We start from the raw sequence: 22,412 nt of genomic DNA, 5'->3' as shown, positions 1-22,412 counted from the left end.
GCAGAGGAATTGGCCTTTCCCCTCCTGGCCCAGTGAGCGCAGGCATTGGGGAGACAGGGCTCCTGGGTTCCCTCCCCAGCTCTGGGAGGATTGATATCAGTGGATAGAGCAGGGGAAGGGAGTCAGGCCTCCTGGATTCTATTCTCAGCTTTGGGTGCTGTGTGAGCTTTGGGATTACAGCTGGGAATCAGGACTCCTGGATTCTCTTCCCGGCTGCTCCATGTATTAGCTGTGTGATCTTAAGCCAGTCACTTCCCTGCGCTGCGCCTCAGTTTCCACGTCTAGGAAACCCCGCTCTGCCTCCCTGAGGCTTAATTAACAAGTGTCCGCGGAGCGCTTTCAGATCAAAGGGCAAAGGATCAGTGTTATTAATCACTCTGGCAGGTTGCTGCTCGCTGCACCTGCTGGCATGCGGCAGCCACCTGACGGGAATGCAAAGCCCTATTCCACGCTTTGACTCCCTGACATTGCCTGGCCCTGCTTTAACCACCGCCACGGTGTTTGAACAGCAACCAGTCCTTTTATCCAGCCGCTGCAGAGACACAGGAGTGATCCTGGGCGGGGAGATGAGAGCATCTTCCATCATGTACCAGAGCGGTTTGGATTGAAAACACTGGGGCATCTGCTCCGTGGGCCACATGCGGTTACACCCCACCGGGCGAAGACCACGTCTCAGGGAGACCATGCGGTGCCACGGAGCAGCCCAGGGCCAGCTCTGACCGAAAACCTTTGCTGGTGCAGCAGTGTTGGAGAGGGGGGTGATTTTTAATGACATTTCTTAAGCCCCAGTGTAGACACGGTTCTACTGGTGTCAGAGCGCTTAGGTAGGTGTAGCTTAGGCCAGAGTGCACTACAGACTTCTAGCAGTGCAACTGTAGGCTGCCTCCATATATAAGTACATAGGGATTCCTGTACCGGGAAAGCACCACATGGCTTTATTTTGCCTTATTATTCCTATACCGGCAAAAGCATGTTTTGGCCAGCAGAAGCTGTGTGCTAGGAGAGTTTGCTGGGGTAGCTGATCTGGTGAAGACCTAGCCCAGGCTGGGAGCTAGCGAGCCAGAGGCCTGGTCGACCTAGCTAGCTACATTGCTCAGGACTGTGAAGAATTTCATGGCCTAAGTTCTGTAGTTCAATCAGCCTAACAACGTAGGAAGTGTCTACATCATGGTGCTTAAGTGGCACATTTGCAGCGGCGTAGCTGTGCGGCTGGAGCAGCTGCCATGTAGACAGACCCAGAGAGAACCCCAGGGTCCTGTCTGTGTCCAGCCGCCTCAGTACAAACTCCCCTTTATACTCCTCACAGCAGGGCCCCATCTAGGACTGATGCCCTAAAAGGTATCCAGGATCCAGGCAGATGCCCCAGAACGGAGCACGAGTCACATTGTGGTCCCCATTACACGTCACTGGGCTGGGTCATTCATAAGCACATAAGAACGGCCATAGTGGGTCAGACCAATGGTCCGTCTAGCCCAGTATTCACAATGGCCAGAGCCAGATGCTTCAGAGGGACTGAACAGCACAGGACATGATCAAGTGATCCATCCTCTGTTGTCCAGTCCCAACATCCGGCCAACAGAAGTTTAGGGACACCCAGATCATGGGATTATGAGCCTGACCATCTTGGCTAATAGCCATTGATGGACCTGTCCTCCATCCACTTAGCTAATTCTTTTTTGATCTCAGTTATACTTTTGGCCTTCACAATATCCCCTGGCAAGGAGTTCCACAGGTTAACTGTGCATTGTGTGAAGAAGTGCTTCTTTATGTTTGTCTGCAACCTGATGCCTATTCATTTTATCGGCTGATCCCTGTTTTCTGTGTTATGTGAAGGGGTAAATACCACTTCCTTATTCACTTTCTCCACACCGTTCATGATTTTATAGCCCTTTATCACATCCCCCCTTAGTCGTCTCTTTTCCAAGTTGAACAATCCAAGTTTTTGTAATCTCTCCTCATATAGAAGTTGTTCCATCCCCCTAATCATTTTTGCTGGCCTTCTCTGTACTTTTCCCAATTCTAATATACCTTTTTTGAGATGGGATAACCAGCACTGCACACAGTATTCAAGATGTGGGTGCACCAGGGATTTATATAGTGGCATTATGATATTTTCTCGATCCCTTTCCTAATGGTTCTTGACTACTGCTGCACACTGAGCCGAAGCTAATTTAATTCAGATCAGGATCCCTCTCCCCTCCAATAGCCGATTGTCTAGGATACTGCTTCTGGGGGCTGAGGAGGGGATAAAGAACTGAGGAGCTGCTGAGAGTCTCCATAGAAATGCAAAGCACTGTTGTCTGTCAGGGAAGCAGGAGCTAGCATCTTACGTTGGGCCTGGAAGCCCTAGAGAAGGAGAGACACTGCTACTAGATTTTTGTTTGTTCCCCATCAAGGAACCAACTGTTTGGGCAATTTCCTTCTCTGGGCTTGCCCACCTGGGAAGTTCTACTAAATCATCATCCTGGGATAAAGGGCTTTAACTCCCTGTGTGGACACTCTTAGGCATGGTCTACCTTTGAAATATAGATCAACCTAGCCACATCGCTCGGTGTGAAAAGCTTCACCCCCCCTCCCCCTGAACCGGTAGTTAAGTCAATCTAGTCCCCAGTGTAGATGCAGCGTGGATGACGGGAGAATTCTCCTGACCTTGCCACTGCAGCGCAGGGAGCTTAGGGTTGCCAATCTTGGTTGGACGAATTCCTGGAGGTTTCATCACATGACAATCTTTAAATGAAAGATTCACCTTTAATTCCTGGAGATTCTGGGACAATCCTGGAGGGTTGGCAGCCCTCCATCGCTCAGGGAAGCGGCTTGCCTCCATCAACGGATGCATCCCTTCTGTCGATGTAGGAAGCATCTATGCTGTGGGGCTACAGGGCCGCCGGGGGAGGGGGGGGCAAGTTGGGCAATTTGCCCCGGGCCCCACAGGGGCCCCCACGAGAATATAGTATTCTATAGTATTGCAACTTTTTTTTATAGAAGGGGCCCCCAAAATTGCTTTGCCCAAGGCCCCCTGAATCCTCTGGGCGGCCCTGTGGGGTTACAGCAGCATCACTGCAGCTAGGTCACTGGACTGCCCGTCGTGTAGACGTAGCCTTAGTCCAGACTAAGAGTGGCTTTTCTGTGACTCAGTTTAAATCACTTCCAAAGCAACATAAGTTATATCGGGTGTTAGACTGGGATAACTATAGTGGTTTCAATCCCCCCCCCCCCCCCGTCTCTTAGCTTATCTCATAACTTCCCATGGTTTTGGTTTTGAACCTATTTAAGCTAAACCACAGTAAACTGCTCTTAATCTGAGACCTTGTCTACACAGGAAAGATACACCAGCTATGTAAAATCAGTGTGACCGGCTGGGTGGATGCCTGCGCGGTGCACCGTGTTTGTACCCGTATAACTGTGTTGGTTGGAGGGCTGATTTTTTACTGAAAGTGACACCAATACAGCCCCTTGGGTGGATGCAGTTATGCTGGTATATTCCCCTTCCCATCTGGGAATGAGCCACGCCAGCACTGATCCTGTGTGTGTGTGTGTGTGTGTGTGTGTGTGTGTGTGTAACTAGACCGGTAGGATTCAACCACTACAACTTCCTAGTGTGGACCAAGGCTAGGAGTTCCTCGGGGGTGGGGTTTGGGGTGCTAGACCAGGGTAGCGTTACCGGTGCCTTCAGTCATACTGAGAAAATCTGTTGTGTAGACAAAGCCTAAATCGATTTCAATTTTAATCTGGTGCTGTTTTGCCCTGTAGACAAGGCTTTGGATTTGAAATTAACACAACGGCAACTGTATGGGCTCAGACCGCTGCTCGCAAGTCATCTATCTATCTTATCTATCTATCTATCTATCTATCTATCCCCATATACCCCCTCTATCTATCTATCTATCTATCTATCTATCTATCTATCTATCTATCTATCTATCTATCCCCATATACCCCCTCTATCTATCTATCTATCTATCTATCTATCTATCTATCTATCTATCTGTCTATCATACTCACCCACTCTTTCTCCCCCCTCCACATACATATCTCTCTTCTCCTGGACTTTTCCCCATTTATGTCAGTGGCAGCAGGATCCCTGGGGCTTTCTTTATAGACCAAAGTTGCCTTTGGTAAATAGCTGAAGGACACCCCCGCCCCCAACCACCACCACGCCACTGCCAGCCAGCGCGTCAGGATCAGTGGTGCCGGCTGCAGGAAGAGCTGCTCCTTTTCTAGCACCGCGAGGTATAACATACACACGGGTCAGAGTGAGTCTCCCAGCCTACGTCTGGGCATTGTTCGTTAAAAGCTCCCCTGTGCCCTGCCCTTGAGACGAAGGGTCTTAATCCAAGGGCTTGGTGACCAGATCCCCACTTGGGCAGTCTCTCCAATGAGAGATTCTCCTGCACGGTCCCTCCCTAAAATCATCACGCAGCACTTCTGGTTAACGGCTACTGTGTTCCTCCCCAGAGGCGGCTGCATCTAAGGATTGCTTGTGGTTGTAACAGGTCGTCTGGGAGGAATGTCCTATAAAATCAGAGATGGTCCCTGCTCCCAGCAGTTAGGGGGGCGCAGGGGAATCAGTGGATGTAGTTTTGACTCTGTCTAATAACAGACACTGGCAGAGAACTTCACGTTAATCGTATTAGACTTCGGGGATGTAGTGGTTTGCCTAGGGTCACACAGAGAATCAGTGACAGCTGGAAATAGAGTGAGTCAGGACTCCTGGGTTCTTTAACCACCCTACTCCCTCCGAGAGCTCAGACTAGAGCCTGGACGTCCTTATTCCCTGGCCCCTGCTTTACCTAGCAGACACACTTGCCTAGATTCACAAGTCCCAACTGGGTTCTCCATTGCCACACGGCTCACTCAAATCCGGGATCAGAACCCAGGAGTCCTGGAGCCCAGCCTTGGGCTCCACACACTAGGCTGTGCTCTCTGCCGAGATCTTTGGTTAGAATCCAGGAATCCACTAGGCCATACTCCCCACCCAAGTCCAGGATTAGAACCCAGCAGCCAGAACTCCACCTGCTGCTTCTCCATGCCGTGAGTCTGGTGGGCTGGGAGTCACACAAGCAGTGGGGATCCTGCCCCTCGTCTCTAGCCCCGGGCCTGAGATGTAGCCCTGTGAGCTGGCAGCCCTATTCCACCTGCTTGGAGGCAGAATGGCCCCCAGCAAGGGCCAGGAACGTGTGTGGGTTTGTTCAACCTGTGATGAAAGGCGCGGAGCATCAGACAGCTGGCGGTGCAGAGGGGATTTATGGCCCGCCCGGCTCTTCCCCTCTCCACGGAGGTGGGAGGCCCTGGGCACAGCGCGAACTGTCCTGACGCTGGATTTATTTCCTCCCCTCTGCTCCCACCTGTTGCAGGGCTCCGGGTTTATCTCTGCTAATGATGCTGTAGCCTTGTCAGCCTGGCTTCGGGGCTGCAGCCACAGGGTGGCTGGGGGGCCCTGGCCATGGCTGAGGGTTTGAGCATCACCATGGTTTAGGAGGGCTCATCCGGGCAACCAGTTGGAAAGCTATCTCCCTCTCTCTCTCCGCCACACTTTCTTTCTTCCTCACGCACCCTCTCCCACCACTCCGCTGCTCCAGGCAGGAAGGAAGGAGGCTGTAAAATGCAATCAGGAGGCCAGGAATTTTGTGGCTCAGTTTGTTGTTGATGAAATGGATGAGCCGGTTCTGCCATGCCTGCTGGGGGAGGGGTTTATTTTGAGAGCGGGGGGGGGGGGGGGGGGCTGGGGGGGGGGGGGGGCCGGGTGGGGGGGACGGGTTTTGGGGGGGACGGTGATATCTGGGAGGAGCAGTATCTAGGGGAGCTGTGTTGGGGGACAGTATTTTGGGGGGACTGGTATGCAGGGGGCGGTACTGGGGAGTGATATATGGGAGGAGCAGTATCCAGGGGAGCTGTGTCAGGGGACAGTATTTTGGGGGGACTGGTATGCCGGGGAGCGGTACTGGGGAAAGGGATTAGGGAGCTCCAAGACTGGATTTCCAAAGGGGTGCCCCTCCCTTGGGACCAGCCCTCCCTGTTGCCCATGGCCAGGCCTGGGTATCTCTGCCAGCTCTGATGGCTTGTGGGATTGGGCAGACTAGGCTGAGCCGGGTTGGTTTGTGGGAATGGATTCGGGGGCAAGGGCGGGATGGATTCATTGCCTCAGGGGGCCCCCTCAGAATCCAGCCGTGTCCCTGGGGAATGGAGCCTTCCCCCAGCACCTTTCAGCAGGCCTGTCACAGAGCACTGGGCCCCCTGCTTCCCAGAGACCTGCTTCCTGGTGCTGGTGTCTCAGCCAGAGGACTCAGAGACTTTAAGGTCAGAAGGGACCATTATGATCGTCTAGTCTGACCTCCTGCACAACGCAGGCCACAGAATCTCACCCACCCACTCCTGTATCAAGCCCCTGACCTATGTCTGAGCTATTGAAGTCCTCAAATTGTGGTTTAAAGACCTCAAGGTGCAGAGAATCCTCCAGCAAGCGACCTGTGCCCCACGCTGCAGAGGAAGGTGAAAAACCTCCAGGGCTTCTGCCAATTTGCCCTGGAGGAAAATTCCTTCCCGATCCCAAATATGGCGATCAGCTAAACCCTGAGCATGTGGGCAAGACTCACCAGCCAGACACCCAGGACAGAATTCTCTGTAGTAACTCAGATCCCACCTTATCTAACATCCCATCACAGGCCATTGGGCGTATTTACCTGCTAATAATCAAAGATCAATTAATTGCCAGGGCAACACTACGGTGGCTTTGAACCCATCCCTGGGGTGGGGGACCAGGCCTCGTCCACGCACATGCCCCTTCAAGGGCTGGGGCGGGGGGCTGTAATGATCACTAGGAGCCCAGCCCCATACCCCGCTCTTGCCTGCTTAGCAAGAGATGGCAGCGGGGGGCAGGAGAGCTCTGATCTGTGGGTTGGTGACCCCTGTCTGCAGCTTAGCCATGGACCCCCTGGAAGCCAGGTGGCCAGGGCCGGCTCTAGCTTTTTTGCCGCCCCAGGCAAAAAAAAAAAGGCGGCCGGACTGCCAAAGCAAGAAAAAAACAAAACAAAACCGGCAGCCGCAGGGAGCGCGTGGAGGACGGTCAAGGCGGCTTGCAGGGGGGTGAAGGGCGGCACCCGCCCTCTCCCTCCGCCCGTGGACAGCCAGGTGCTGCAGTCCGCTTGACGCCGGGCGAGAGGGGCTCCCCCCTCCGGCCTTGGGGTGCCTCTCCCAGCCGGGCAGGCTCCAAGGGGGCCGACACAGGCAGTGCTGGCTCGGGTCTGTGACCTCCGTGTGGGGCAGGCATTGCAGCGGGGCTCGGCACAGTGCAAACGGCACCGGGATCAGTGGGGCCCGCCCCTCCGCTGCCCGCCAGGCCGCCGTAGAATCCTCCCTCCCTCCGGTGCCTGCCAGGCCACCGCAGAACCGCCCCTGCCACCGCTGCCCACCGGGCCGCCACAGAACCCTCCTTCCTTCCAGTGCCCGGGGGCTGCAGGAGGTGCTGGCTCAGTCGCTCCTTTAAAGGCGGCTCGGCCGGGCCGGGCTCAGAACGGCGCAGGAGGCGGAGGCTGGTGCAGGCGGTGGGGAGTGGCGTGTCCCGGGGAGCCCGGTGGCACGATGAGCAGCAGGGATCACTAGTTCCTGCCCCCCGGGTCGGGGTCCGTGCCCCTTCAGGGGTGGGCTAGCCGCCCCAAGATTGGCCGGAATGCCGCCCCTTACAATGTGCCGCCCCAGGGACGTGCTTTCTCCGGCCCTGCAGGTGGCCAGTGCAGTCTGAGCTCTCAGTTCCCAGTCTTCACAGCAAGACGGGGGGAGGGGCGCGCTCACCCAGGCCTGCATGGGACGAGATCCCATTCACATGGAATTTCCCCACTCCCTTTGCCCCCCATGTAGCCTGGGAACTGCTGTCTAACCCCACCCGGACCCCAAGGCATCTGCCCCCTAGCACTCTAATTCCTGGGGTCAGCTGAGCATTGTCCCTGCCCCGGGGCCTGCGGGTGGCTTCTGGAATATTGCATGGGTTGGGTTTCTAGGCAGGAGTTGGGTCCTATGGGTCAGATGCTGGTGAGGGAGGGGCCTTCCCCGTCCCAGATCTCTGGGAGCTGGGGCTGCTGGTGGGGAAGAGGGCCCAGAATCAAATCGAGACGCGCTCACCGGGGACGGTGCACACAGAATTAAAGCCAAACATTCTCACCCAGGGCTGTGCACACGCACTCAGTCAAGCACACACATGCTCTCCCGTCTCTGCACCCACACAAACAACGATCCACACAGACACACTCTCTTGCAGACTCACAATCAACTCCACTGATGTAGAGATACACACACACATTCCCATGCCTCTCAAAGGCGCCTCTCTGTGTGTTTATGGGTTACTTTCAGGTAAATAAAAGCCTGCAATTGAGATATAATCACCTTACCCTCCCCTCTTTTGTCTCTCTGCTGATCTCGCAGGCGGGAGGGGAGTCACAGGGCGAGGTCTCAAATCCCCTATTGTCTTATTGTAAAGAAGGAAAAAAATGCAGAGGGTTAAAATTCATGAGCCTCTAATCGTCCACTTGGCCTGTCTGTCATGGAGATGAGATTGTCTCCCTTGGGGGGAAGGGACAGGGATGCTGGAGTCAGGAGCTCCCCCATGCATCAGCCTGGGCAAAAGGCTGCTCCCCGGGGTGAGATCAAGGGGTGCTGGAGAGGGGCATGGAGTGTGGGACCCCGAGTGTTTTCAGGCAATTAAATGCAGGGGCATTGGTTCGGTCCATGGGGCCAGCCGCCAGCTTTGCCCCTAGTTCTGAACCCCCGTGGAACTTGGGGGCTCAGAGCTGAGGTTTTGGTGGGAGGCCCTAGTTCTGTTTGGCAGAAGTTGGGGCAGAAAGAAACAGGCCTGTTCCTTATTGCTGTTACGGTGGGAGTCACCAGGTGGTGCTGTCGCATAGTTGTGCTAGTTCTTAGCCTGCGGGCAGTGCTCCGCCTTGGAAGAGACACCCTATTGTTTAGTTTTTGGGGAGGATGCACATGCACCCACCAGGGAGCTGTTGCAAACAGCAAGAGATAGTTTGCGCCCAGGGCGCAAGGAGGCTGCCCCCTGGCCACAGATGGCAGAGGCAGCACCCCACACCCTGCAGCTGGGTCTGTTCTCTGTGCTATACCAGGCTCAGTCGTGCCCAGGGACGGCAGAACTGGGTGGTTTTGAGGGCTAGTGCTCCCCACAATGGAAATATTGTATGTGTGTGTGGGGGGGCCTGATGTTTCTGCCTCCATGTGTCATTCCCTGTGAACTGCGCACATGCATGGGGGGCAGGAGAGCGAGTGGGACTTGGAGGGGCTGGAGTGGCTACCATGGCATCCGGGAGCCCATGAAAACCCTCGATCTAGGCCCCCTCCTTAGTAAACTTTGGCTGCGGCCCGGTTTGCTCCCTGCCCTAATCTCTCTAACCAGGGTTAATTATTCTTGAGGCAGACTTGCTCGCTGGGAACTGGGCTTTGGGGTTGGGGCTGAGATTTATTACAGAGGGGATTGCCTGTGTGCCGTTTGTGACCGCCTCTGTTCCAGGCCTGACGAAGGAAGCATATGCAGTTGCACTAAGTAAAGTACCCAGTTCTCTGTGTTACTGCTTTCTCCCGCAATGGGAGCTGATCAGCAAGGCCCTGAGATCCACACCCCAGTATTATAACCACTGCTACAGTCATGCCGAGGGGCCCCAGCTATGATCGGGGCCCTGGTGTGCAAGGTGCTGCGCACGCTGCACAGGGTCACCAATGCTAGTGGTGTTGCTGGAGTGTCACTTTGCCATCTCTGGTTCCTGGCCGCTGAGGATTTCTGCCTGAGCTTGCAAAGGTTTCTGGGCAGCAAGTGCCAGCGGAGGGTGCTGCTCCCCTGCCCATGCAATCTGTGCCCTGCATGGGACCAGCACAGTCCAGGGCAGCAGGGCCCAGCTCGGGGGCAGCTCTGCCTTCCTGGCAGCACTATGTGGGACTGGGAGGAGTGAGGCAAGCGAGGGTGTGCCCCTTGTGGCGCACCCTGCTGAGGGTGGTGGTGATAGAAGAGGGGATCCCAGGAGTGTATGTGCCACCTACGCCATCTCTAGCCCGGCTGTATGCTCCCAGCACTGGGCAAGGGCAGTGTCTGGGGTGTTGGGTGGGGTCAGGAGCGGCACCAGTGTTTTTGGTGCCCTAGGCGGGAGTCCTTCCACACTCCCAATCGTTGTCGTCAATTCTGCGGCGGGGGGGAGGGGGTCCTTCCGCGCTCCCGGTCTTCGGGGCACTTTGGCGGTGGGGCCCAGAGCGAGTGAAGGACCCGCCACAGAATTGCTGCCGAAGACCCAGAGCGCGGAAAGACCCACCCCGCCGCCGAATTGCCCCCCAAATCCTGGCGCCTTAGGTCGCCTAAATGGAAGGGCCGGTCCTGGGTGGGGAGCTGGGGACTAGCCAGAGCCCGCATCCTGGGAGCAGGGGGAATTAGACAGGTGGTAGATGTGGAGCTGATATCCAGGGGAGGGGGAAAGGATCTGAACAGGGGGCTGGAGCCAAGGAAGGCAGCCAGAGAGGGTGCAGAGCGGAAGTAGGGTCATGCCCATTGGCAGGGCACCGAGGAGGGAGCCTGGGGACGGGGGTGAGGGTGGGGAAGGGTCCCATCTGTCAGCCAGAAGCAAAGGGCTGGGGTGTGTATCTATCTCTGTGCATTTCAGGATGAGACTGGAAAGATGCGTGGACACCAGGTCAGCAGCAGAACCTAGGTGTCCTGGGGCCCACTCTGTTGCTTGGCCACCAGCTCATGTGGCTGCTTCCCCGAGTCTCATCCTTTTGCTGGATGGGCTGAACAGTGCCCAGTGGAAAACCCTTCTCTCCAGAGGGCTCACTGTCTAGCCTGATTTATCACTAAAGACCTCATGGAGACGGTACAGCAGCCGGGAAAGAACCTAATCCTGTTCTAGTATAACACTGCCTTCTACTGCTTGAGCTATCGGCGCATCCCCCTCAGCCAATAACAGTACAGGGCCTTTGGCACACAGCTGGGCAGTTCTGACTGCGTCCAGTAGAGGGCAGCATTGCACACATCGACAGCTCTGCTCCTCACCCGTAATATATAGGGGCTTGTTGCCACTCACACCACAATTTGCACAAGAGAAACAAAGCAGTGAATGAAATATGCTATCAGTTTAAAATGTCTCCCCTAGAAAGTTCCTGGTTTTCGTGTATCCTGGGGGATGCTGCTGAACTCTGGGAGTTGCCTGGAAACTCGGCACCTGTGGTATTTCTCGGGCTGTTTCATCATTAAGTTCCAGAGTTAACAGCACATCAAAAGGGAGCAGTTTGAGTTACTGCTTTTGGCTGGCTGGCTGTAGACTCAGGCAGTGGCTTGTGGTCATGCTTGGAAGGTTATTGATATAACTTGAAGGGCTGGCAACTTAAACTTAAATCCTGTAGAACCCCCCCCCCCCCGTCCCCCAAAACCCAGAGGGAAGAAAGATTGCTTGGAAGTTGCATACTCTGCCGTGTTGGTTTGTTATTGTTGGGTCTCTTGTGAGTGCTGGAGCTGGGTGTACTAGTATGTTGCTGTAGGGTTGCTTCTTAGCACCAATCTGTACATACGAATTTGTTATTTTAGAGCTGCTCAGGGCTAGAGGGCTCCACACGCTGGTTTGTTATTGTAGGGTTGCTCAGAGGCCCAACGTTGTAGGGTTGCTATTGTTTTCCTTTTTTAAGAAAAATGAATGTGAAATGCACACCCTGCTGGCCCCCCGCCCCCTGGCTTTGGAGACTGTCCAAACCTAGGCAGCGCCCGCTCCCTCCCCGTTCCATCGCGGGGGTCCACCTGGACTGATGGGGGTTTTGGGACTCCGCTGCTCTGAGTGCAGGCTCTCCGGGATGGGGATAAAGCAGCCAAAAGGCAAGAGGCAGGACACACAACGCTGGGCTCTCTGTGGAGGGATAAGCCCGCAGTCCCCGTGGGGTATGGGTGTGCCCCCTCCATCCCCTTCTCCCCCCCCCCCGCCGCCATGGGCCTGGGGGAAGGGGGATTAGGTTACACGGCTCTGGTAACAATTCCAACCTGTTTGGACTGGAATGTGGCATTTAGAGCCCGGCTACAGGAAATTCGCTCTGTGCTGAAAGATAGAATTGAAAACAGTTTGCAGCCCGGCCTGGGGGCGCCTGGCTGGCTGGGGGAGCAGGGAGTGGGGGTCTGCCTCTGGCCTGAGGTGGAGGGCAGGGAGGATGGGGGGCTCGCTCTGGCCTGCAGGGAGCAGAGAGATTGTGGGGGCTGGTTCTGGCAAGGGGGAAAGTAGGGGGATGGGGGGCTGGCTCTGGCCTTGGGGGAGAGCAGGGGGATGGGGGGGCTGGCTCTGGCCTGGCAGAGGATTGGGGGGCTGGGTCTGGCATTGGGACAGGTTGTGGAGGGATTTGAATTCCCCCGCTGTTCCCCTCTGGTTATTTTGGCCAGTGCTAAATTTCTAGCAAGTGACCCTGGCAGCCCCAGGCCGGAGGTCTCCCACAGCAGCATGTTCCTTGGGGCCCATCCTGACCCCCCAGGAACCCCCAGGATGGGAAGCCCCCAACACCAGGATTCAGAGAAAGCTCCTGACAGAAGTTGGGGGGATTTTACCAGCCTCCCCCTCCCCCCCCAGCCACACGCTGGCAGGGCTGTCCCCGATTGCCTGGGTCCTGCGGCCCTTGGGGTTTACCCTGCCGTTCCCTCTCTCTTCAGCCGTGGAGACCCAGAGCACGAGTTCGGAGGAGATGGTGCCCAGCTCGCCCTCACCGCCCCCGCCCCCCCCGTGTCTACAAGCCCTGCTTCGTCTGCAACGATAAGTCCTCTGGCTACCACTACGGCGTCAGCTCCTGCGAAGGCTGCAAGGTAACGGGGACCCCCACCCTTGGGGCCAGCAGCACGGCTTGGGGCTCCGCCAATTCCTTGCTTTGCCCCTCTGGAGCCTGGCTCTCCGTTGGGCACCCCTCTGGGCAGCCAGAATCGCCTGCTGCCCAGGGTCTTTGCTGGTCACACAGGGGCTTCTTCCCCAGCTGTCGGGCGGGTGGGTCTTGCTCAGGGTCCCACCGACGGCCAGATTCGGGGTTGGGCAGGAATTTCCCCCCAGGTCAGACTGGCAGGGGCCATGGGGGTTTCCACCTTCCTCTGCAGCATGGGGGGCGGCTCGCCGGCTGGAATCATCCAGGCACATGACCCCTAATCAGTTCCCTGCCATTGCCGGGGCCTCGGGCACCTCGGTCTCTCCTGCTCTCTGCCGGTGGCACACACCAGTTCAGTCACCTGGGAAAATGCTTCAGTCTAGCCCAAGAGACTCAGTGTCCAGGGGTTTCGGCGTGAAATGGAATGGCCTGTGCTGTCCAGGAGGTCAGACTAGAGGAGCCGAGGGTCCCTTCTGACCTGCACTGAGAGGTCTTAAACTAACCACCGAAAGACCTGGGTACCAGAGAGCAGACGATGGGGAGAGCTTGTGGTATGATTGCTATGACAAGATGGGGTCCTACTGTGCCAGGCGCTGCACAGACCTCAGCTGAGATCAGGGCCCCGTTGTGCCAGGGACAGTCCCTCCCGCAAAGGGCTCACAATGCAAACAGAGGGGAACAGAGTTTTGGAAGTGCAGTCATTATTTTGCAGGAATAGTGGCTTTGAGTCCAAAATAGAGTGTCCAGGGGGTCTCTATTCTGGAACAGCAGCATAGTCTGAGCACCTGAGTGCTGGGTTAGGGCTTGGGGCCCCTGGGTTCTAGTCCTGGCTCTGTTGGGTGACCAGTCACTGCCTCTCTTTGTGCCTCAGTTTCCCCACCTGTAAAATGGGGCTAGCGATAGGTACCCCCTTTTTAAAGTGCTTTGAGATTTGCTGATGAAACGAGCTAGGTGTCATTATTATTCCAGTCAATTTCCCCGTGAAGACAAGCCCTAAGAGAATGACCAGGATAGAGACAATTTGTGGAGCGTGAAGGCCAAGGGGGACACCTGGCCCATTTAAAACTGATCCCAGGGCGTCTTCAAAATGATGGCCCTGTGGAACTCACCACCACTGGATGTTCTTATGCAATAGGATCTGTCAGGGATGGCTTAGATATACGTGCTGCCTCAGTGCAGGGAGAGGGACTGGGTGACCTCTCGAGGTCCCTTCCAGCCCTACACCTCTACAATTCAATAGGATTTAGAGAAAGGCAAGGCAATTACATGAATAGTGAATTGCATTGGAGGCCAGGATGTGCAAAGGGACCCAAGGTGGTTGGGCGCATCGCATTTGGGCACCCCCCTCCCTTTGCAGATCCCACCCAGAAGGCCTATACATTCTCCTGCTGATGGCACAAGCCAGTTCCTAAATGCCAGGGGTCAGTCCATGGTTGCCCGTGAAGAGGGGGTTGACTCTCCAGCGTCCCCAGTGTCAGAGCCGGCGCACTGGGCTGGATGGACCATTGCTCTGATCTGCTGCAGCGACTGGTGCTCCAGCATGCCAGGTGGGGGGCGGGGTGTGCTGGTGGGGGGGGGGTTCTGTTTGCGTTTGGGGGTGCAGCTTTGCCAAGGCACCTGCTCGGAGCTGTAGGGAGCATGGGGTAACCCCTTCCCCGCCTCTTCCCCCCCCCCCCCCGCACATCCCTACCTCTGACCCACCTCCCCATCACCTGCATGTCCCTGTCTTTCCCGCCCATCCCCAGGGATTCTTTCGCCGAAGCATCCAGAAAAACATGGTGTACACGTGCCACCGCGACAAGAACTGCCAGATCAACAAGGTGACCCGCAACCGCTGCCAATACTGTCGGCTCCAGAAGTGCTTCGAGGTCGGCATGTCTAAAGAAGGTGAGTCTACCTGCAGCGGGATCGCATGGAAGATTGGATCCAGCTGGGGCAATGCCCCGTGCGTGCTCCCGTGCAGAGAGACGGGCCCAAATGCACCTGTTCCCCCCCCACAAGTCCTCTACCCCTGCAGGGCCCTGCCCCACTGCACTGCTGTGCCACAAGGCTGGAAAGTCACTGGTGCAGAGGTGTGGGAGTGGGAAGCTCCCAGCCCCACATGTGTTTGGGGAAGGGAGCGCGCTGCGCAGAGACCCATAGTGTTTGGTGAGATCTTTGCCCGAGTCTGGTGCCCTCAGGGGCTAGTTTGACCAGCTGTGCTGGGGCTAGGACCTGACATCCAGGCCTGGCTTCGGATCGTTTGGATCCAGGGTTCGAGTTTGGCCCAGTTCAGATCTGTGGCGGGGGAGGTTGGATCCAGGCTCTGGTTTGAGGCCTGTCTCGTGCAAGGCTGGCGCCCATGGCGAGGGCACGCTAGGACATGCTTCCAACACGGGTAGTTCTTGGGCCAGAGTAGCCGGAACCAGGTGAGAACAGGACACAGGGGCCAGAATTGGATCCGAATCTCACGGGGGTCCAAATCCCTTTGGTTCTGGCCCCTTGGCAAAGAGGGCTTCGAGGCCCAGCGGCTAGAGCCACTTTAACCATGCCCCCGTGGTGATGATCTCTCGCACTCAACCCTGCCGCCCGTCACACGGGAGCTGGAGGAAGGCTTGGAAGAGGGCGGCTGCCCCTTTAAGAGTGCTGTCAGCCGGATGGTCCATCTGGAGACAGAGTGCCTCTCGGCGGCTGTTGCTTTTACTCCCGACTGCTAAGGCATGTCCTCACGAGCCGGCCGGGGTGGGGCCCCCATTAATCACTGTCTCTTTAAGAGCCCGTAATTAGGAATGTCTGTCTCAGCCCTAGCCATTGATTTCCAGGCCCCTGTCGCTTTAAGGGCGGAGGGATTTTGGGGGGTGAGGGAGAGATGTCTCGAAGGAGACAGGAAGTGGGTGGTCTGTGGGAATTGGGCCAGGATTGGGCAGGGCTGGGTATCCTTGGCATCCCTCCCACCCCCAGCGCTGGCCCAGCTAGAACTGAATGGGCTCCAGGATCCCCCGAAGAGAGATCAAGGGATCCCCCCCTCCCCCTCCCACTCCAACAGCTGGTGGGCATGTGAACAGCACTGCATGGGAAGACTGGCACAGGTCCCAGATGTGGGGGACCTGCCACCTCTCTGAACTGCCCTTCCCTGCTACCCCCCGCCTGCACCCCCCACTGTCTTCGGCTGTCTCACCTGATTCTTCAACCCCCCACCCCCACCCCACCCCACCGCCACACCTCACCCTGGCTTTCGATGGGCTAAGGTGCCAGTAGATGGGGTGGGAGGGCCGAGCAGCTCTCCCCTCCCCCAAGCCATGGCAGCCCGGGCTGTTGTGCATCGGGGGGGATAGGGCTGGATCCCCAAGGCAGTGGGGTGTTTGGTGAGGGGGGGTGGCTCTGCTGGCAGCCCCTCCCTGCCGGCATTGTGCTGGCCGAGGCTATAAGTGGATATCCTGCCGGCTCGCGTATCCTGTTGCCAGATTCCCCCTGGCGCTCCGTGCTGGGGTGAGCAGGAAGTGCAGCCTGGAAACGTGCGGCCACAGGGCGGGCCGGGAGAATGCACACGCAACGGGAACGCTGGGCCCCGGGCGGGAGCAGGGGGGGGGCCCTGCCGGACTCACTGGGCCTCAGGACTGCTGGTGCCCTGGTTTGGGGATGGCAGGGATGAACCAACTCCCCCCCGGCATGGGGCTGTCTCTGTCCCCCTGGCTGCAGCCTAGTTTGTCTCCCTCCTTCCCCCTGCCACCTGGAGGCCAAGCCGGGCGGTCAAGTGAGGGGTCAGGGCTCAAAGTACTTTGCAATGGGCCCGCACGGACAAGTGCAGCAAGAGACCGAGCAAGCCCGGGGCTCCCCGGGGAGCGGGGCCGGAGCGGCCGCAGTGGGGCAGAGGGAGAACCGGGAAGCCCCATCCTTCACAGGAGACACTGGGCAGCCAATCCGGTGCAGCCACGTCAGGCACTGACCCGTGTGCTAAGCAAGGTGGCCAATCAGAATCCATTGGTGCTGAGCACCAACACATGGTCGAAGTCGGACAGCCAACCAGAATCCATTTCCATTGGGCAATAGAAGCCAAGTGGCCAACCGGGATCCATTTCCATTGGTTATTAACCCACATTAGGATCCGGGTAGCCAATCAGACTGGGCTCCCAGCTGCCCGTTGCCAATGTTAGAAGCTGGATGGCCAATCGGGTTCCAGCCTCCCCAGGACACATGCCACAGGGGTCTAGCCAGCTGGGGCACTGTGAAGGCAGGGGCTATTGGGGTACCAGGCAGGCCCAAGGGGGGCAACTGGCACGAGCCAGCAGCCATCAGGTTTTGGCATGATGGGCTTGTGGGCTCCCTGGGCATATGCTGTGGGCGAAGGGGGAGAGTCGGGGGGGGGCAGCCAATGCCATGTCACCCCCCCACTCCCATTTATCCGAGTACCCCCCCCCCCCCCCCCCCCCCCCCCTTATCCGGCCCCCCCGTCTGCTGCTTCCTGTTTTCCTTGGGCTGAGCACAGGATTCGGTGTTTCCCAAGTGAAGGCTGGGAAGTGCGGCGGGCAGGGCCCAGCTGGGCTGGCAGAGCCGCCTCTGGGGGGCAGGATGGGCGAGGGGTGTAGAACCTGCAGGGGGGGACATGGGGACACCGGCCCAGTGCAGCCTGGCTCGGAGGAGGCGACACCCAGACCAGCCCAGCTCCAACCCCCGTGGGCCCAGCGTGAGTGGCCAGGCGGTGGGCCTAGATCCCAGCCGAGTGGCAGAGGCCGTGTTTTGACACGGGGGTTTGTAACGGCACCTCCTGCCTCTAACCCGCTGCCGGAGCTGAGCCTCGGTGGCTCTGCGTCCGTGCCACGCAAGCCATCATCTCGCCGGCTGCCCCCAGGGCCACGGATGGGAATGCGCCTCAAGGGGTGCCCGTCGCTAGGGCAGGGGGCTGGCGGGTTGCTGTGGGCAGATGCTTGCTGGGCCATCCCTGCCGGCTCTGCTTTTCACCCCTGCTGAATAACCCCGCTCCGGGCCACTGGCTGTGCTGCTGGAAACAGCTTTCAGGAGCTAACCTGGCAAAAATACCCCCCTGGGTGGGGCTCGAACCCGGAACCACTGGATGTAAAAGGCCAGGGCTCTGCTGTCTGAACTGAGGACTGTGCCGATTGCGTGCATTAACTGCTGGGAGGGGGGATAGAGCGCCACAGTGTATAAACCTAGGTTACCAGCATTGGGCCCCGGGACAGGGGGAATGTTTCCCTCTGCAGAGACAGGATTCGCTCCCCCCGCCCAGGGGCTGGGGCCTGCACCAAATGCTCCCTCACCATGGCAATGCAAGAAATACCCCCGCCTCACAGAGTGCACTGTCTAAATAGAGCACATGGGGAAACCGAGTCACACAGACAGCAGTGAGTTGCCCACGGTCAACCAGCAGAGCCAAGGATAGAACCCAGGTCTCCTGCGGCCCCCACTGCTGCCCCTGCCACTAGCCCCCACTGCCTCGGCCCAGCTGAGAGGGAATGCCCAAAGCATGTGATCCGAAAAGGGACCGGCAACAATAGCAGCTTCCTAGTCATGCGGCCCTTCCATCCCCATCCCCAGTGTCGCTGGGTTGGAGTCAGGGGGGCCAGATCCCCATATGGTGTAGGTGGGCGTATTTCCACTGGAGTCAGGCCAGACCCCACCTGGTACAGATCAGCCTAGCCCCACTGAAGTCAGTGGCACCATGCCAGTTTACACCAGCCAGGGATCTGGCCAATTGGGTTGATTGGTGATCTCTGTTTTAAAGAAGAATGTCCCAACGGTGGGGGGTGTTTGAGCGGGGTCAGATCCCCACGGCCAAATGCCCCCCATGACCGTGCGGCGTCCCACCCACGCTCCCAGCCCCGGACTCTGAGCCGGGGTCAGGGCCGGTCACACGGTGCCATGTCCTGACCAACACCCCCCTCTTCGGCAGCCGTGCGGAACGACAGGAACAAGAAGAAGAAGGACGTGAAGGAGGAGCTGGTGGTGGACAGCTACGAAATGACTCCCGAGCTGGAGGAGTTGATCCAGAAAGTCAGTAAGGCCCACCAGGAGACTTTCCCCTCGCTGTGCCAGCTGGGCAAATACACCACGGTGAGCCCCCTGCACGTGGCATTGCCCCTCTCCCCCTGCCCACCCGGGAACCCCCTTCTGCCTCCCCTGCTTCCGTCACCAGCCTCCGGGTCCCAGGGCTCAGCCTGTGGGACTAACAGAACTGCCTTCTACCACCCCGGGCTGCCCGCTGCTGTCACTAGGGGGAGCTGTTCTCAGCCAGGCTGCCTGGCACCCCTGAGTGCCCAATCCCCAAGGAGTGCAGAGCTGGGATTCTGCACATTGGCCACCAGGTGGCACCAGTGCCCCCTTAAACATCCAGGTTCTGTGCCTGGCTCGGACGTGGAAAAGGCGTCGGGGCACCCAGGTTCCGTGCCCAGCCCCGGCTGGGACAGGGAGTCGGGGAACCCGGTTCCTTGCCCAGTCCCGGCTGGGAGAATGAGTTGGGGCATTCAGGTTCCGTGCCCGGCCCCTGTGGGAAAAAGGCGTCCGGGCACCCAGGTTCCATGCCCAGCCCCGGTGGGGAGAGGGGGTCAGGGCACCCAGGTTCCGTGGCTTGGAGAGGGGGTCGGGGCACCCAGGTTCTGTGGCTGGCTCCAGCGGGGAGAGAGGGTTGGGGCACCCGGGTTCCATGCCTGGCCCTGGCGGGGAGAGGGGGTTGGGGCACCCAGGTTCCATGCCTGGCCCTGGCGGGGAGAGGGGGTTGGGGCACCCAGGTTCCATGCCCGGCCCCAGCTGGGTAATCTCCCAGTGGCTGTAGTTGCAGACAGTAGGGGACGATCCTCACCTAGGCCCCGCGGTGCAGCACTAACCACCACTACCCCCGTTCCCTCCCCCAGAACTCCAGTGCCGATCACCGGGTGCAGCTGGACCTGGGCCTATGGGACAAGTTCAGCGAACTGGCCACCAAGTGCATCATCAAGATTGTGGAGTTTGCCAAGCGCCTGCCGGGTTTCACCACCCTCAGCATCGCCGACCAGATCACCCTGCTCAAGGCGGCCTGCCTGGACATCCTGGTGAGGAGCAGCCTGGGGGTTTAGTGGGGGACTCAGCTGCCTAGAGCCTCTTCTCTCTTCCTCCCCCCTTCGGTGAGACCCCTGGGCTCCTGCCCAGCCTGTGTGGGGAGGGGCTGGCCCAGCGGGTCTCGGCGCTCACCCCACATCCCATCCCTGGCAGATGCTGCGGATCTGCACGCGCTACACGCCGGAGCAGGACACCATGACCTTCTCGGACGGGCTGACCCTGAACCGCACCCAGATGCACAACGCCGGCTTCGGGCCCCTCACCGACCTGGTGTTCGCATTCGCCGGGCAGCTGCTGCCCCTGGAGATGGACGATACCGAGACCGGGCTGCTCAGCGCCATCTGCCTCATCTGCGGAGGTACCGGCCGGCCCCGGGCCACCACTGCCTCCCCCGGGACCCAGGAAGGGGGGCTGGGCACACCGACGCCATCACAGCTGCTGCAGCCCTGGCCTCTCCCAGCAGGGGGCGCTGTATGGGGTGGGGCAGGAGCACTGGCCATGGGAGGAGCTCCCAGCTACGCCAGCCTGGCCTCTCCCAGCAAGGGGCGCTGTGGGGAGCGATGGCCGTGGGGGGTCGAGGGGGCTGGGTATGGGGCTATGACAACCAACATGTGTGTGCCCCCCAGATCGGATGGACCTGGAGGAGCCGGAGAAGGTGGACAAGCTGCAGGAGCCCTTGCTGGAAGCTTTGAAAATCTACGCCCGCCGCCGCAGACCCAACAAGCCGTACATGTTCCCCCGCATGCTGATGAAAATCACCGATCTGCGAGGCATCAGCACCAAAGGTGTGGGCTGTCAGCTGGGCACTGCTGGGGGGAAGCTCACAGCGCTGGTGCCTCCTGGCACTGCTGGGGTGGAGGCTCACGGTACCAGTGTTCCTTGGGGTACTGATAGGACTCTACTGGGGGGAAGCTCCTAGCACCCCTCTTCCATCTGGTACGGACAGGGCACTGCTGCAGGGAAGCTAACCACATCCTGTCTCCCATCTGGTACTGACAGGGCACTACTGGGGGGAAACTCACAGCACCTGTCTCCCATCTGGTACTGACAGGGCACTACTGGGGGGAAGCTCACAGCACCTGTCTCCCATCTGGTACTGACAGGGCACTACTGGGGAGAAGCTCACAGCCTCCTGCAGTGCCAGCTCACTGCTCCTTTCTCTCCACCCCCATCGCAGGCGCGGAGCGAGCCATCACCCTGAAGATGGAGATCCCTGGCCCCATGCCCCCCCTCATCCGGGAGATGCTGGAAAACCCCGAAATGTTCGAGGACGACTCGTCGCAGCCGCCCCCATCGGCAGAGCCCCCCAGCTCCGAGGAGAGCCCGGCCGAGAGCAAGAGCCCCGAGGAGACCCCCTAGCACCCTGGGGAGTGGGGGGTGGGGACTGGGAGAAGCCCCATCCTCAGGCACCCCACCCCCCTGTCCAACACCGAGCTGGTTCGAACAAGCCACAGCTGCCTTCACTCTGCCCCCCCATTGCTGGGGGGCGGACATGGGCTGGGGGGCAGCTAATGGAGATTGTCTGTGTGCTGCCTCAGAGGTGTAGCTCTTGCCTTAACCTTCTCTCGGGGGGGGGGCAGTCTGGAGCCCCCCACCCCCAAGCTTTTTTGTTTGCCAAAGTCTGACTCCAAGCCAAAAATCCAGGGGCGGGCAAGGCCCGGACAGAGAGCTCCCTGCCTGGGGTGGGGGGCAGATTCCTGGAAATGGACCTAGAGGGGTTCAGCAGAGCCCCCCACTCTGCCCCAGCAGTGCAATTGCCCGTCCAGCGGGGGGCACCCTGGAGCCAGAGAGAGACTTGGAAGTGAGACTGGGCTGGGATGTTGGGGTGCCCCCCCCCCTCCGCATCCCCAATGATGCTGCCTCCAGATTCCCGACTCAAGATCAGTCAAGACCCTGCCTCCTAAACTGATGTTCCCCGCTGGAACCCAGGCAGCCCGGACCACTGCTGCAGATCTCTGAAGCTGGGGATTGCTGGGCGAGAGGCGGGGGGACGGAGCAGCCCCCCAGCCCATGGAAAGCCCAGGAACCCCTGGGCATGTTGGGAAAGGAGGCTGAGTGGGAGGGAGGGGGGGACGCTGCTCCCCACCCAGCGTCCTGCAGGTTTCGGGGGACGCGGATCTCAGGGTGCGGGGATGAGGTCCAAGTTTGGGAGGTTTATTTTATTTTATGTTTTTGTTGTATAACGTGCTAATGGTTTGGGATCACTCCTCGGCGGTGGGGGACGAGGGGTCCCTGTCGCGTCTCCTGGGGGCTCTGCTGGGATGGGGGGGCCCCCAGAGGCAGGGGGCCGGGCTGCAGGGCTGTATCTGGTTTTGCTTTTAATGCTGTTCAGGTTTGGTGTAGTTGGGGCGTCTTTCGCTCTTGACCCCCCCCCCTTCCCATAACTTCCAGTTCCAACCCTGCCCCCATGACCCCCCCCCCTCCTCATTCCCTACCCATAACCCCCGCTGCTGCTCCCCATAATCTCCTGGCCCTGCCCCTAACCCTGACTAACCCATCTCCCCATAACCCTCCCCCTC

At 58.7% G+C, this 22,412-nt stretch overlaps 1 protein-coding gene across 1 annotated transcript in view; it reads left to right on the top strand.

Moving 5' to 3' along the window:
- RARG (retinoic acid receptor gamma) overlaps positions 1–22,404 on the top strand; it is a 29,659-nt gene extending 7,255 nt beyond the window's left edge. The window contains 8 exon segments of the mRNA XM_034792969.1: positions 12,665–12,726; positions 12,728–12,814; positions 14,610–14,751; positions 18,752–18,912; positions 19,710–19,886; positions 20,047–20,251; positions 20,520–20,678; positions 21,071–22,404. Coding sequence (XP_034648860.1) covers positions 12,665–12,726; positions 12,728–12,814; positions 14,610–14,751; positions 18,752–18,912; positions 19,710–19,886; positions 20,047–20,251; positions 20,520–20,678; positions 21,071–21,252 — 1,175 coding nt within the window. The 3' untranslated portion in view covers positions 21,253–22,404.
- The last annotated feature ends 8 nt before the right edge of the window (positions 22,405–22,412 follow it).

Source organism: Trachemys scripta, chromosome 16 (assembly GCF_013100865.1).
Source record: "Trachemys scripta elegans isolate TJP31775 chromosome 16, CAS_Tse_1.0, whole genome shotgun sequence".
Taxonomy (NCBI): domain Eukaryota; kingdom Metazoa; phylum Chordata; order Testudines; family Emydidae; genus Trachemys; species Trachemys scripta.
The sequence above is the reverse complement of the archived record's forward strand: the minus strand, read 5'-3'. Positions and strand labels throughout refer to the sequence as shown.